Source organism: Bombina bombina, chromosome 4 (genome assembly GCF_027579735.1).
Source record: "Bombina bombina isolate aBomBom1 chromosome 4, aBomBom1.pri, whole genome shotgun sequence".
NCBI lineage: Eukaryota > Metazoa > Chordata > Amphibia > Anura > Bombinatoridae > Bombina > Bombina bombina.
The window spans coordinates 1,092,066,978-1,092,083,702 of record NC_069502.1 but is presented as its reverse complement, the minus strand read 5'-3'; the positions used below and the strand labels follow the sequence as shown (position 1 = coordinate 1,092,083,702).

The 16,725-nt window shown below is 38.5% G+C and overlaps 1 protein-coding gene across 1 annotated transcript in view; it reads left to right on the top strand.

Moving 5' to 3' along the window:
- PLEKHH2 (pleckstrin homology, MyTH4 and FERM domain containing H2) overlaps positions 1 to 16,725 on the top strand; it is a 359,537-nt gene that overhangs the window by 217,240 nt on the left and 125,572 nt on the right. The window contains exons 10-11 of the mRNA XM_053712285.1: positions 8,386 to 8,477; positions 15,279 to 15,420. Coding sequence (XP_053568260.1) covers positions 8,386 to 8,477; positions 15,279 to 15,420 — 234 coding nt within the window. The remainder of the gene's footprint in view (positions 1 to 8,385; positions 8,478 to 15,278; positions 15,421 to 16,725) is intronic.

The window sequence follows — 16,725 nt, the reverse complement described above, 5'->3', positions numbered from 1 at the left end:
AAAAGAACACTTATTGGGGCAAAGAGTTGCTGAAAAACAAGCTTTTGGGAAAAAAAGCAGTGTAAAAAAAACCCATAATTTATGTAAGAACTTACCTGATAAATTCATTTCTTTCATAGTGACAAGAGTCCATGAGCTAGTGACGTATGGGATATACATTCCTACCTGGAGGGGGCAAACTTTCACAAACCTCAAAATGCCTATAAATACACCTCACTCATTCTTCAGTTTAACGTATAGCCAAGAAGTGAGGTGTAAAAAAGGAGTAAAAAGCATACAAAAAGAGGAACTGGAAAAAATAATGTGCTTTATACAAAAATCATAACCACAAAAAAGGGTGGGTCTCGTGGACTCTTGCCAATATGAAAGAAATGAATTTATCAGGTAAGTTTTTACATAAATTGTGTTTTCTTTCATGTAAGTGGCAAGAGTCCATGAGCTAGTGACGTATGGGATATAATACCCAAGATGTGGAAGTCAACGAGTCACTAGAGAGGGAGGGATAAAATAAAAACAGCTAATTCCACTGAGAAATTAAATCCAAAAAATAATTAAGTTTTCTTAAAAATGTCAGAAAAACTCAAAACAAAGGCATTAGAATAAAACTGAGACAACTTCCTGAAGAACCTTTCTACCAAAGGCTGCATCCGAAGAGGCAAACACATCAAAATGGTAAAATTTAGTAAAAGTATGCAAAGAAGACCAAGTTGCTGCTTTGCAAACTTGATCAACTGAAGCTTCATTCTTAAAAGCCCAAGAAGTGGCAACTGATCTAGTAGAATGAGCTGTAATTCTCTGAGGCGGAGACTGCCCCACCTCCAAAAAAGCTTTGTGAATCAAAAGTTTCAACCAAGATGCCAAAGAAATGGATGAGGCTTTCTGACCTTTTCTAGAGGTAGAAAAAATAACAAATAGACTAGAAGTCTTTCTGAAATCATTAGTAGCCTCAACACAGGAGCGTATCAAGGCCTAGGCCAACAAGGCCCGTGCCTAGGGTGGCAAATTGAGGGGGGCGGCAAATTGGGGAAGCGTGGCAAGACTTTTGCAAACTTTATTGTCATGTCTTAAGTTCCGTCCGTCAGTGTGTGAGTTTTCACATGGGCTCTGTGGCCGGGACCGCTTAGTAAGCACTGCAACAATCTCAAAAGTGACTCAAGTGGTAAGTCTCCACTCCAAGTCTCCAACCAAGCTGTCCCTATTTCATCTGAGTCCAGTCTGACTATCTTCACTGTTTGCTGCCTCAAGGTAGAACCGCTGCTACAATTCTTATGTATGTAGCTGCTGTTCCTACCTGGGGCCAACAAGGAGTGGACTGGGCTCTCTGTTACGGCTGCTCTGCCATTTTACAGTGTGAGTGAGCTGGGGACATACTTATATACAGCGGCCGTGAGACGGTCACTGTGTCTAGTAAGAGAGACAGGTGTGGTGCTGGCTCCTTGCTGCTGTTAATCTAAATGATCCGGCCAGGGGTGGAAGGAACAGGGCCTCACACTGCAAGCTCCCACTCGCGCTCCCTGATACTCATCACTTCCTCCCAGCGTGAGTCCCAGTATCCTATGCAGACGCACGTGTGGGAAGAGTGCGAGGGAAGCAGCAAGCTCAGAGCTGAGGGAGACAAGCAGCAGCGAGGCTAGACTAGTCACAGTCCCACGGAGGTGTCTGGTGAGCAAACACATCACCAGTTAGTTATGTTATGTAGATGTAATGCTGTTAAAAGGTTTTGTTTTGTGGATCCTTTAATTTGTATGCATGCATTCACACAAGTATGCTTCTCTAACAGACATCAGGATCCTGTAAATAGAAAATATTAGCACATTTTCCTCAGCTAAATCAATAGGACCAGTCTCCTAGTAAATTTAGCTGAGGTGTCTTAAACCATCTGATCTGAAGAACAATCCGTTTCCTTCTGCACCTTGCAGTCTGAATAGTAGTGACATTTTTCTCAACAAACGTTGCCTTTTTAATGTACATGTTTAATGACCAGGGACATATATGATTTTTTTTTATCGTAACCATATATCCCTAATATATATTGTATTTATAAATTTCTGGAAGAACATAAATACAAAAAAAAGAGTAGCACACGTTTTTATTAAATACTTTTACTATGCTTTATATAACATTTATTTTAAAATAATAAAATGTTCTTTTTATTGTCAAAATGATGTATTTATATTTTATTTGTTTTTTTCTTTTTGTTTTTACTATGGTATGATTATACATTTATTTCCCCCTTTGTTGTTAACACTTTTGGATACTTCATTAATATGTGTAACATCTAAACCAATAACAGTTAACTAAAGGTATTGAGGTTTGAAATAATCTTGGCAACAGCAGATACAGCTAAACTCCATCAGCAATCCATTCATCAATATCATTCATTCACACATTCATCCATTTACCCATTCAGTCAAAAAATCCTAAAACCGTTTGGGGGCAGCAGAACTTTGAGTGCCTAGGGCAGCACAAAATCAAAATACGCCACTGCCTCAACATAATATTTCAAAGCTCTTACCACATCCAAAGAATGTAAAGACCTTTCAAGAGTATTCTTAGGATTAGGACATAAAGAAGGAACAACAATTTCCCTATTAATGTTGTTAGAATTCACAACTTAAGGCAAAAATGTAAAGGAAGTCCGCAAAACAGCTTTATCTTGATGGAAAATCAGATAAGGAGACTCCCAAGAGAGAACATACAACTCAGAAACTCTTATAGCAGAATAGATAGCCAAAAGAAATAACACTTTCCAAGAAAGTAATTTAACATCCAAAGAATGCATAGGCTCAAAAGGAGGAGCGTGCAAAATTTTCAAAACCAAGTTGGGACTCCAAGGAGGAGAAATAGATTTAATAACAGGTTTAATACGAATCAAAGCCTGAACAAAACAGTGAATATCAGAAAGTTTAGCAATCTTTCTATGAAATAAGACAGAAAGAGCAGAAATTTGTCCTTTCAAAGTATTTGCAGACAAACCCTTATCCAAACCATCCTGAAGAAACTGTAAAAACCTAGGGATTCTGAAAGAATGCCAAGAATAATTATGAGGAACATGAAGAAATATAGGCTTTCCAAACTAGATGATAAATTTTCCTGGAAACAGACTTACGAGCCTGTATCATAGTGCTAATCACTGAGTCAGAAAAACCTCTATGACTAAGCACTAAGCGTTCAATTTCCATGCCATCAAATTTAGAGATTGAGATCCTGATGGAAAAACGGCCCTTGAGACAGAAGGTCTGGCCTTAAAGGAAGTGGCCAAGGTTGGCAACTAGACATCTTGACAAGGTCTGCATACCAAAACCTGAGAGGCCAAGCTGGAGCTATTAGAAACAAATAAGATTTTTCCATTATGATCTTAGAGATCACCTTTGGAAGAAGAACCAGAGGCGGACAAATGTAAGCAGGTTGGTAAAACCAAGGAACTGCTAGAGCATCTACCATCTCCGCCTGAGGATCCTTGGACCTGGAAAGATATCTTGGAAGCTTCTTGTTCAGATGTGAGGCCATCAGATCTATTTCTGGGGGACCCCACATCTGTACCAATTGAAAAACACATCTGGATGGAGAGACCACTCTACCGGATGTAAAGTCTGCTTCCCAAATGTCTACTCCTGGGATATAAATCGCAGAAATTTGACAAGAGTTGGATTCCGCCCAAGAAAGTATCAGAGATACTTTGTTCATTGCTGAAGGACTTTGAGTCCCCCCCCTTGATGATTGACATATGCCACTGTAGTGATATTGTCTGTCTGGAATTGAATATAAAGTTCTCTCTTCAATAAAGGCCAAGCCTGAAGAGCTCTGAAAATAGCACAGAGTTCTAAAATATTGATTGGCAACCTCGCCTCCTGAGGTTCCCAAACTCCTTGTGCTTTTAGAGACCCCCAGACAGCTCCCCAACCTGTAAGACTTGCATCTGTTGTGATCACAGTCCAGGATGGACGAACAAAGGAGGCCCCTTGAACAATTAGGTGATGGTTTAACCACCAAGACAGAGATTGTCGAATGTTGGAACTTAAGTATATCAACTGTGATATCTGAGTATAATGCCTGCACCATTGGTGCAACATGCAAAGCTGAAGAGGTCTCATATGAAAATGAGCAAAGGTGATCGCGTCCGATGCTGCAATCATGAGACCTCAAACTTCCATGCATATAGTCACTGAAGGGAATGATAGAGACTGAAGGTTTAGACAAGTTAACACTAACTTCATTAGTCTCTTTTCTATCAAAGTAAGAGTCATGGACACGGAATCTATCTGGAAACCTAAAAAGGTGACCTTTGTCTGAGGAATCAAGAAACTCGTTTGTAAATTTATCCTCCAACCATGTCTTTGAAGAAGCGACACAAGTTGTTTTGTGTGAGATTCTGCTAAATGAAAAGATTGAGCTAGTACCAAGATATCGTCCAAATAAGGAAACACCACAATACCCTGCTTACTGATTACAGATAGAAGGGCACCGAGAACCTTTGAAAAGAATCTCGGAGCTGTCACTAGGCCAAATGGAAGAGTGACAAATTGGTAATGCTTGTCTAGAAAAGAGAATCTCAGAAACCGATAGTGGTCTGGGTGAATTGGAATATGAAGATAAGCGTCCTGTAAGTCTATTGTGGACATGAAATTACCTTGCTGAACAAAAGGCAGACTAGTCCTTATAGTCACCATCTTGAAAGTTGGAACTCTTACAAAATGATTTAAAGTTTTCAGATCCAGAATTGGTCTGAATGAATCATCCTTCTTTGGGACAATGAACAGATTTGAATAAAAACCCAAACCCTGTTCCTGTAGAGGAACTGGAACAATCACCCCCAAAAGCTCTAGGTCTGAAACACACTTCAGAAAAGCCTGAGCCTTCACAGGGTTTTTTGGAACATGGGAAAAAAAGAATCTTCCCATGGGAGGTCTTATTCTGAAACCTATTCAATACCCCTGAGAAACAATATCCTGAATCCACTGATTTTGGACAGAATCTGCCCAAATGTCTTGAAATAATCTTCGTCTGCCCCAACCAGTTGAACTGGATTGAGGGCTGCACCTTCATGCAGTCTTAGGGGCTGTATTTGGTTTCTTATAAGGCTTGGACTTATTCCAATTTGTGGATGTTCTCCAATTAGAACCAGAGGCCTTAGGGGAAGGAGTGGTTTTTATAGCCCTCTGTAACAAATGAAAGCAGAGAGAAAGAGAGGGAGGGACTTAATATAACAACATTTCTGGCGCCAAAAATGACGCCAACAAAGATGACGCAAATGCTGAGAAAAAACTTTTGGCGCCAAGGTTAACAGGAAATGACACAATTACAGGTGCGACTTCGCACCAAAAAAATTTGCGTCAACAAAGACGCAAGAAATGATGTGACTCGCATCACAACAAATGCAACCTTCGCACCAAAAAATTTGCACCAAAAATGATGCAATAAATAGAAGTATTTTGCACCATCGCGAGCCTAATTTGCCCGCGAAAATTTGAAAAAACAGACTAAAGTTACAACTAGCTGAAACCTCAGGTAAGTAAAAAATATTCTAAATTTCTCCCAAACATAATTTTCCATTCTGAAACTGTTAGACTGCAAAGGGAAATAAACATAGACCTGACTCATGGCAAATATATGCAATATATATTTAAAACTTTAAAAATATAAAGTGCCAAACATAGCTGAGAGTGTCTTAATAAAAGATATATACTTACCTGAAGACACCCATCCACATATAGCAGACAGCCAAACCAGTACTGAAACATATCAGCAGAGGTAATGGTAGAGAAGTATAATGTTGATCTGTAAATGGAGGTGGCAGATGAATCCCCACGACTGAATTTACAGAGAGCCTTAGAATAGATTTCCTATAGGTGAAAACATGGCATCATTAGGCAATACTCCCTTCACATCCCTCAGACAAACACTGTACTTTGAGAGGAACTGTGCTTCAAAATGCTTAGAAGCGCCTTTCACAGAAGAAATCAAGCACGACTTGCTTCACCATCCTCCAACGAAGGCAAAGTTTGTAAAACTAAGGTATGAGTGAGGTGGGAGGTGTATTTATAGGCATTTTGAGGTTTGGGAAACTTTGCCCCCTCCAGGTAGGAATGTATACCCCATATAACACTAGCTCATGGAATCTTGCCACTTACATTAAAGAAAAAGATAATATTACAAAATTACGATTACAAATATATACTTATAAAATTACTATTAGAAATAAAAGTACACTTACTTAAATAAGCCCAGCGAACAAAAAATCCCATTCTACTGACTGTCTGAAGTCTTCTGTCCAGTGTCCGGTATCTTCATCTATAGTAGTTGATTATGGTGATTCAGTGATGTGTAGAGTCCTCTTCATGCTGTGTCCTTCACCAAGTTCATTCTCTTCTCTGTTGTTCTACAGCCTTTATCAGGGTGGGATTTATAATAAGGCAAAGTAGGCATGTGCCTACAGGCACCCTCCATAATATAAAAACCGGTCAGCTGGTGACCTTAATTAAGATAACAGCACTGCTCATGCACCTTTTAAAGTGAAGTTGCTGCGATTATTATGCATGCACTGCATACAGCTTCCCCTGTACCTGCGCAATGCTTGCCTGCATGGTGCTGTGATTTTACTGCCGGCGGCAATCTTAGTTAGGGTCGCCGGGACAGTGGTGCACAGTGAGCGTGGATCACGAGAGGTGCTTCAGATTTTGGTGCCTACAGGCACCTGGGCTGGGCTGTAAATCCAGACCTGACCTTTATGCAGCAGTTCTGGTGTCGCCTAGAAGAGAGCTACCTTGTTGAGATTTGCTACCTCAACATGTGCATGCTGACAATTACGTAATCGCACTCCACATATGTTTGAAAGGAATGTGTGGAATGCGATTATGTAATCACCAGCATGCGCAGATACAGGTAGCAAATCTCGATTGCCAGTAACTGCTGGTGGGAAAGTTACTAAGTTACTAAATCACACTAAGCCCAGTGTAGGTATTGTTAATCAGACATATATATGCTGCACTGTAATTCCCCTGTGTCCACTATCTTTTTTTGCCTTTGCCTCATTCCCCAAGGTTCACTTGGGGTGGATGCCAGAGGATCGGCGGGGCGCCCCCTTGAACCGCCCAGATGGAGACAAAAAAGATAGTGAAGATGGGGGAATTACAGTGCAACGTATATATGTCAAGATTTGTTACCTGTATCTGCTGGTGATTACATAATCTCATTCCACACATTCCTTTCAAAGATGTGGAGTGCGATTACGTAATTTTGAGCATGCGCATGTCGAGGTAGCAAATCTCCACAAGGCAGCTCTTTTCGACAGAACACCGGCTGTTACTTCTTCCTATCAAATGATTTTGCCTTGATTAGTCATATTACATTTACATTTTTCTATGCTTAAACTAATAGTAATATAAAATGCTCAGTTTAATTTTAAATGTCTGCTAAAGGGTGTTAAAAACTAAGTAAAATTGTACCTTTCCTTGCCTGGGGTGTGGCCAGTGTAACAGTATCATCAATGGGGGCACAATTAGTCATCCATACTCTGGTAGAACGTTTTTTATTAAAGTTTTTTTCACATGTTCCTCAACTAATGTAATATATGCTCTGAAGTGTCTATGACCATGTGACCTTTTATATGTCAGTCAAATTACACAAAATATCAAGGACCACATAGTACAAGACAAATTTAACATTAGAAACCCAAGAATGCGGGATTTGCCTATACAGAAACAGGACACCAGGTTCATCAGTTACGTTTTAATTAGGGGGGTTATACAAAGAAGGAGGGGTGGCTATATTACACGGGATTTACTATATAAAGAAGCAAAGTGGATTGGGTTATTAAAAACATTCCATTATGGTCTAAATAAGGAGTATGATCTGATACCGTTTATTTAATTGAAGTAGATTTAATTTGATAAAATGTATCCTCTGTTACTAGGTTGTGTATGTTATTAAGAATATTTTGTGAGTTAACAGAAAGTGTTATTTAAAATGTGGGAGTTAATTAATAATTGAATAGATATGCCCGTTTAAGAACAAAGGATGTTAATTTCCCTTTAAGGGAACCAAAAGGTGGGTTTACTCCTCCCATGTTTTTTTGTTGGATAGTGGGGATTTAAATAGCTGCTTATGCTTAGTGTGAATTAGCTTGTCAAAAGGGCAGAGTACCGAAATGTTGCTGTCAAATATTGTTGTATGGACAGTACAGATTAATTATGCAGCAATAAAACTTGTCTTTAATCTGCAAAGAGGTTGTGCAGTGTCAGTATAGTTTGGTGTTTTACTAATGACCATTAGTGAAAGTCTTGACACTGCACCCTACACTGCAACCTATACCGGATTCTCTAAAAACAGAAGTGGCCATATAACTATAGTTATTAAATGTGTCTTTTGTGTTTGTTGTTTTAATAGGTAACGTTTTAACACCAACTTCAACATCACTGATCTACACATCTCTCATATACAAGAATATAACCTCACCGGTCTACTCTACTTTAAAAGGAGTAAGGACATATTGAGTAATTATATATTTATATGCATTTGTCATGCAGAATTCTGCAAAATTTCATTGAAAACGAAGACCTAAAGTGTGAAGGTACTGTCTAACGTGTTACCAAAATCGGTATAATGTGTTTTTTTTATCAAATATTTAGACACTGCTAACTCCACTTGAGGGTATAAGATATAGTTTAAAAAGGGACACATATGAAAAATACATGTCAGGGCTGTTTAAAGAAATGTTTTGTATAAGAACCCTGACATATGTATTTTTCATATGTGTCCCTTTTTAAAACGGCAATATGTTCAGCTTAGTATAAGATGAAAATACTTTTATGTTTTAGTCATTTTATTGGCACGTTTGCACCCTCTAGTGGTGTGTTTCTGACATTTTAAAATCAATTGCCTTGTATTTCTAAATGTTAGTGCACAATGTCATACGTAGATAAATCCGTTATGTGCTGAATAATGCGAAGGCCTATGAAACTGCTGGATACAGTGGCGTATTTAGGTTTTGTGCTGCCATAGACACACACACACTCTAACACACATAGGCCTAGATTTGGAGTTTGGCAGTAGCCGTGAAAACCAGCGTTAGAGGCCCCTAACGCTGGTTTTAGGCTACCGCCGGTATTTGGATTCAGTCAGGAAAGGGTCTAACGCTCACTTTTCAGCCGCGACTTTTCCATACTGCAGATCCCCTTACGTCAATTGCGTATCCTATCTTTTCAATGGGATCTTCCTAACTCCGGTATTTAGAGTCGTGTCTGAAGTGAGCGTTAGAATTCTAACGACAAAACTCCAGCCTCAGAAAAAAGTCAATAGTTAAGAGCTTTCTGGGCTAACGCCGGTTCATAAAGCTCTTAACTACTGTGCTCTAAAGTACACTAACACCCATAAACTACCTATGTACCCCTAAACCAAGGTCCCACCACATCGCCGCCACTCGATTAATTTTTTTTAACCCCTAATCTGCCGACCGCCACCTACGTTATCCTTATGTACCCCTAATCTTCTGCCCGTAACGCCGCCGACCCCTGTATTATATTTATTAACCCCTAACCTACCCCCCACAACGTCGCCGCCAGCTACCTACAATAATTAACCCCTAATCTGCCGACCGCAAAGCGCAGCTACTTACGTTATCCTTATGTACCCCTAATCTGCTGCCCCTAACACCGCCAACCCCTATATTATATTTATTAACCCCAAATCTGCCCCCCACAACGTCGCCTCCACCTGCCTACACTTATTAACCCCTAATCTGCCGAGCGGACCGCACCGCTATTATAATAAAGTTATTAACCCCTAATCCGCCTCACTAACCCTATAATAAATAGTATTAACCCCTAATCTGCCCTCCCTAACATCGCCGACACCTAACTTCAAACATTAACCCCTAATCTGACGACTGGAGCTCACCGCTATTCTAATAAATGTATTAACCCCTAAAGCTAAGTCTAACCCTAACACTAACACCCCCCTAAGTTAAATATAATTTAAATCTAACGAAATTAATTAACTCTTATTAAATAAATTATTCCTATTTAAAGCTAAATACTTACCTGGAAAATAAATCCTAATATAGCTACAATATAAATTATAATTATATTATAGCTCTTTTAGGATTTATATTTATTTTACAGGTAACTTTGTATTTATTTTAACCAGGTACAATAGCTAAAATAGTTAAAATAATTACAAAATTACCTGTAAAATAAATCCTAACCTAAGTTACAATTAAACCTAACACTACACTATCAATAAATAAATTAAATACAATACCTACAAAAAACTACAATTAAATAAACTAACTAAAGTACAAAAAATAAAAAAGAACTAAGTTACAAAAAATAAAAAAATATTTACAAACATCAGAAAAAAATTACAACAATTTTAAACTAATTACACCTACTCTAAGCCCCCTAATAAAATAACAAAGACCCCCAAAATAAAAAAATGCCCTACCCTATTCTAAATTACTAAAGTTCAAAGCTCTTTTACCTTACCAGCCCTGAACAGGGCCCTTTGCGGGGCATGCCCCAAAGAATTCAGCTCTTTTGCCTGTAAAAAAACACATACAATACCCCCCCCCAACATTACAACCCACCGCCCACATACCCCTAATCTAACCCAAACCCCCCTTAAATAAACCTAACACTAAGCCCCTGAAGATCTTCCTACCTTATCTTCACCATACCAGGTTCACCGATCGATCCAGAAGAGCTCCTCCGATGTCGTGATCCAAGCCCAAGCGGGGGGCTGAAGAGGTCCATGATCCGGCTGAAGTCTTCATCCAAGCGGGAGCCGAAGAGGTCCATGATCCGGCTAAAGTCTTCATCCAAGCGGGAGCTGAAGAGGTCCATGATCCGGCTGAAGTCTTCTATCAACGGCATCTTCAATCTTCTTTCTTCCGGATCCATCTTGCAGACCTCCGACGCGGAACATCCTGCTGGCCCGACGGACTACCGACGAATGAAGGCTCCTTTAAGGGACGTCATCCAAGATGGCGTCCCTCGAATTCCGATTGGCTGATAGGATTCTATCAGCCAATCGGAATTAAGGTAGGAAAATTCTGATTGGCTGATGGAATCAGCCAATCAGAATCAAGTTCAATCCGATTGGCCGATCCGATCAGCCAATCAGATTGAGCTCGCATTATATTGGCTGATCGGAACAGCCAATAGAATGCGAGCTCAATCTGATTGGCTGATCGGATCAGCCAATCGGATTGAACAATGGGGCTGCGTTAGGAGCTGAACGCGGCTTTTTTGCAGGTGTTAGGTTTTTTTTCAGCTCAAACAGCCCCATTGTTTTCTATGGGGGAATGGTGCACGAGCACGTTTTTGAAGCTGGCCGCGTCCGTAAGCAACTCTGGTATCGAGAGTTGAAGTTGCGTTAAATATGCTGTACGCTCCTTTTTTGGAGCCTAACGCAGCCATTCTGTGGACTCTCAATACCAGAGTTATTTTAAAGGTGCGGCCAGAAAAAAGCCAGCATTAGCTACGCGGATCGTTACCGACAAAACTCTAAATCTAGCCGATACTCTCTAAAACACAGACACACACACACTCTAACACACATACTTTCTAAAACACAGACACACACACACTCTAACACACATACTCTCTAAAACACAGACACACACACACTCTAACACACATACTCTCTAAAACACAGACACACACACACTCTAACCCACATACTCTCTAAAACACAGACACACACACACACACACTATAACACACATACTCTCTAAAACACAGACACACACACACACACACACTATAACACACATACTCTCTAAAACACAGACACACACACACTCTAACACACATACTCTCTAAAACACAGACACACACACACTCTAACACACATACTCTCTAAAACACAGATACACGAACACTCTAACACACATACTCTCTAAAACACAGACACACACACACTCTAACACACATACTCTCTAAAACACAGACACACACACACTCTAACCCACATACTCTCTAAAACACAGACACACACACACTCTAACACACATACTCTCTAAAACACAGACACATACACACTCTAACACACATACTCTCTAAAGCACAGACACACACACACTCTAACACACATACTCTCTAAAACACAGACACACACACACTCTAACACACATACTCTCTAAAACACAGACACACACACACTCTAACACACATACTCTCTAAAACACAGACACACACACTATAACACACATACTCTCTAAAACACAGACACACACACACTCTAACACACATACTCTCTAAAACACAGACACACACACACTCTAACACACATACTCTCTAAAACACAGACACACACACTATAACACACATACTCTCTAAAACACAGACACACACACACTCTAACACACATACTCTCTAAAACACAGACACACACACTATAACACACATACTCTCTAAAACACAGACACACACACACACACTATAACACACATACTCTCTAAAACACAGACACACACACTCTAACACACATACTCTCTAAAACACAGACACACACACACTCTAACACACATACTCTCTAAAACACAGACACACACACACTCTAACACACATACTCTCTAAAACACAGACACACACACACTCTAACACACATACTCTCTAAAACACAGACACACACACACACTATAACACACATACTCTCTAAAACACAGACACACACACTATAACACACATACTCTCTAAAACACAGACACACACACTATAACACACATACTCTCTAAAACACAGACACACACACTCTAACACACATACTCTCTAAAAAACAGACACACACACACTCTAACACACATACTCTCTAAAACACAGACACACACACACACTCTAACACACATACTCTCTAAAACACAGACACACACACACTCTAACACACATACTCTCTAAAACACAGACACACACACACTCTAACACACATACTCTCTAAAACACAGACACACACACACTCTAACACACATACTCTCTAAAACACAGACACACACACTATAAAGGACAGGAGGTTTACATTTTTTGCTGCTTTTTTTTTTTAAAAAAAACACAGTTTAGAAGTCACATAATATATATAACAAAGGCCACGTGAATAATACAAACCATTGAGGCTCCCAGTATCAAGATGTGGATCTTTACAACCCAGCAACTGCAAGGGGTTTGAAGAGAGCTGCAGGCAAATAAAAGAAACAAAAGCACAGCCAACACAGTTATATTAATATACTCTTTACCTCTGTGATTACCTTGCATCTTAGCCTCTACTGACAGCACCCTGATCACATGACTTTTTATTTAGTATCTATTGACTTGCATTTTAGCCAATTAGCACAGTGTCACACACAACTCCACAGGAGTGAACACAATCTTATCTATATGGCCCACATGAATTAGCAGTCACTTGTTGTGAAAAGCTAATAAAAAAGCATGTGATAAGAGGCTGTCTGTAGTGGCTTAGAAATAAGCAGAAATGTAGAGGTTGAAATGTTATAAAGTATATTAATATAACAATGTTGGTTGTGCAAGTCTGGGTAATGGGTAGTAAAGGTGTTATCTATCTTTTTTTTTTTAAACAATAACAATTTTGGTTTAAACTGTCCCTTTAAGGTAACTACAAATATAAATCAATAGTAATAATATACACTGTACAGGTAACTAAAATAAATCACATAAAGCCCCTTGTCTCATTTATTTGTGTATAGGGTTCTTAAATGAACTTTTAGCATTAAAATGAGATTTGTAATCCTTTACATTTGTGGTCTTGATAAGAAACCAGTCATGGGATGTGATATTTGAAACACGATCTGTGAGTTTTTAATTTATTGTGCTCCTGATGTATTTCAACATATTTATAATGAATCAAAAATTTTATTCTACCTGATTTAGGGGTAGTGTGAGCCTGCAGTTTTATTTTTATGCGGTGGGCTCTACACAGACCTTATAAATAACCTCAGATAGATTAGGGGCCCAATGATCAAACATTCGCCGGTATGGAGAGAAATCACACAAAATATCTGGGATTTTGTTTAGACCTTATATTGGAAAGGATGAGTCTCTCATTCACATAAAGAACCTGCATAGTGAGATAAAAATCTCTCAAGTAAAATTTTAGTTTCTACATTTTTTGAGGGACCTTGTCCTATTGATGAGACTTCTTAGTCTTTATCAGGCCCATGATCTGCTTTACCAAAGTAAGAGGGAAATCATGCAGTCGGAATGTTTGTTTAGAATGCTGAAAGATATAGGGCTAGATTACAAGTGGAGCACTAATTTATCGCGTGCACGCAAACGCAGTAGCAATTAGCCGTCAGACATCTGGTTATTTTTTAAATGTGCCCCAACTGCCACCAAATTTCAGTGTAGTAATCTTTATTAAAAAAATAAAAATAGTAGCATCTTTATTTTTTAATAAAGTAACTGCACAAAGCAGTTATAAGTAGCCGGTAGTGGCAGGTGTGGGATGTTAGAAAAAAATGGCACTGAAAAGTGTCTTTTCATAGCGTTCTATGGGGACTATGTGTTCCCAGTAAATATATGTATATGCTTAGCCTTATATACATATTTATTTATGTGTTGATATGTGTATATACACAGACAAACACAAATATATATGTATATATTCATATACATATATATTTATATTTGCTGCCCATCGCTGCGCTAGGTTATCATGCCGTGTCTCATGGCATGAGAATGAGGCTCCCATTGGAAGCGTGCTCTTGTGATTGCAAAGCTTCAGTGCAATGCAAAAGCGAGGTCGCGTTCGCATTGCACCTCACTTAGTAATATCCTTCGCAGAAGCAATATTTTACGCTCAACTTGTAATCTGGCCCATATTGTTTTAGCTATGTACAAATGTATTTTCAAAATATGTGATAAATCCTACTTTTTACTCCAGGTTTAAATATTAAAATGTTCTGAGGATAAGTAAATACATTTTGAAGGTTTATTTTTGATTTGTCAGTAATGTTTGGTGTAAATCTTGGCAAATCGCTTGGTCATCTGCATCGAATTATTGTTGAAGTATTGTGAATACATTTCTTTCTTGCTTTTAATACAACCTTAGAAAATCTGTAGAGATTTGTTTTAATATTTTACAACAATTTGTTAGATTAGTAATAAGATTTAAATTGCCCACAAAACTGAAAAGAAGTCCTTTGATCAAAGTGTTTTCTCCCGTCTAACTAAGGTGTTTTTGTACAAATCAATAAATACTCAAATGGTATCTTGTGGTTAAAAAAAAGAATAGTGTCAAACTTATTTTTTGGATTGCTTTGAATCATACAGAAAGCTACCCAGATCAGTACCAGTCCTTTAGAGGATTCCTCAGGATCTGAGGAAGAAGGTGGCTCGCGTGCAAGTTCTAGGACGTCAGAATCTGACTACCGTAATCAGAGTGATGCAGGAAGTCCCCGTGCACTAAAGAGAGGTGAGCATGTGCTTGCGCGCTCATGTATTTTGTTGTGCAGTACTTAAAATTAGTGTGACATCACTGTGAATGGATAGTACCGTGGCTGTGCTACAAGAACAACCTCGAGTACAGTAACACTCTATTATAATGAGGTGACAGAAAACACTATATATTTCATTACCTCTCTCATTTGGCTTGTTACAATAATAATAATAAATAATATGGTATTATCTTACCCTTTTTTTTTAACTTTTTTTTTTTTAATTATTGTCCCATTTGCTATGGAATTTAATGTATAGATAATGCTCAAGATAATTCTTTATCCTGTTAGAGAATAAAAGTGATGGTAAATCCTAGTGTTTCAAAAATGCTAGGATTTACCATCACTAAAAACAAAGGCCACCTTCATTCATCAGTATAAAAAAAACTGATTAAAAGACACATTTATTTTGCCGTGTCTTCACTGTTCCAATGGCCCACGGCACTGCTCAATTTTCCATGAGGTGACGTTTCCACCTCTTAGCCAGTAGCCGGACGGGCGGATTGGCATTATGCTGTAGGCACGCACGGCTATTGGCTTAGAGGTGAAAATAGTCACCTCATGAAAAAATGACCTTAACCTGACAGCCCCCGCTCACAGCAGCTTGTGCAATGTTAATTTAAATAAGTGGGCAGTCTGCAGAGGCTTAGATACAAGGTTATCACAGAGGTAAAAAGATCATTAATATAACAGTGTTAGTTATATAAAACTGGGGAATGGGTAATAAACAAAAACAATAAAAATTCTAGGGTAGACTGTCCTTTTAGGTATCAGCGGTTGTAAGACTAAAGTGTGGAAAGCAGTGGGTGTTAATCTGTCCTAATATAGTTTAGACTGTACTGATATGTTAATATATTGGAAGACTGCAAAAAAATGTAATACAAGCACACAAAAAAGTGTTTCCCTCAAGTGTAAAATATAAACTGAGTTAAAAATTATAATAGTTTATATAACTTCTGTCATAAGCCATCTGGACCCTTTCGTTTCTGAAATACTTAAATATTACTTTGAAATATGTAAGGGTTTGTTGATATATTTTGTTTACTTTTTTTATTTTATTTATTTTTTTAAACAGATTTGACTTCAAACTTTTAAGCAAAAAAAACAAGAAAAACAATTTTAGCATGTTTACATTTTTCTTTATCATAAGAAAATGTTTAGTTTTAATGTCCCTTTAAGAAATAATATACTTGTGGCTCCATGTACTCCGCAGAATACATACACATGCAAGCCTGCTTCTCGCAATGTAAGAAGCAGCAGTTATCGCTGCTTCTTAAATTCTT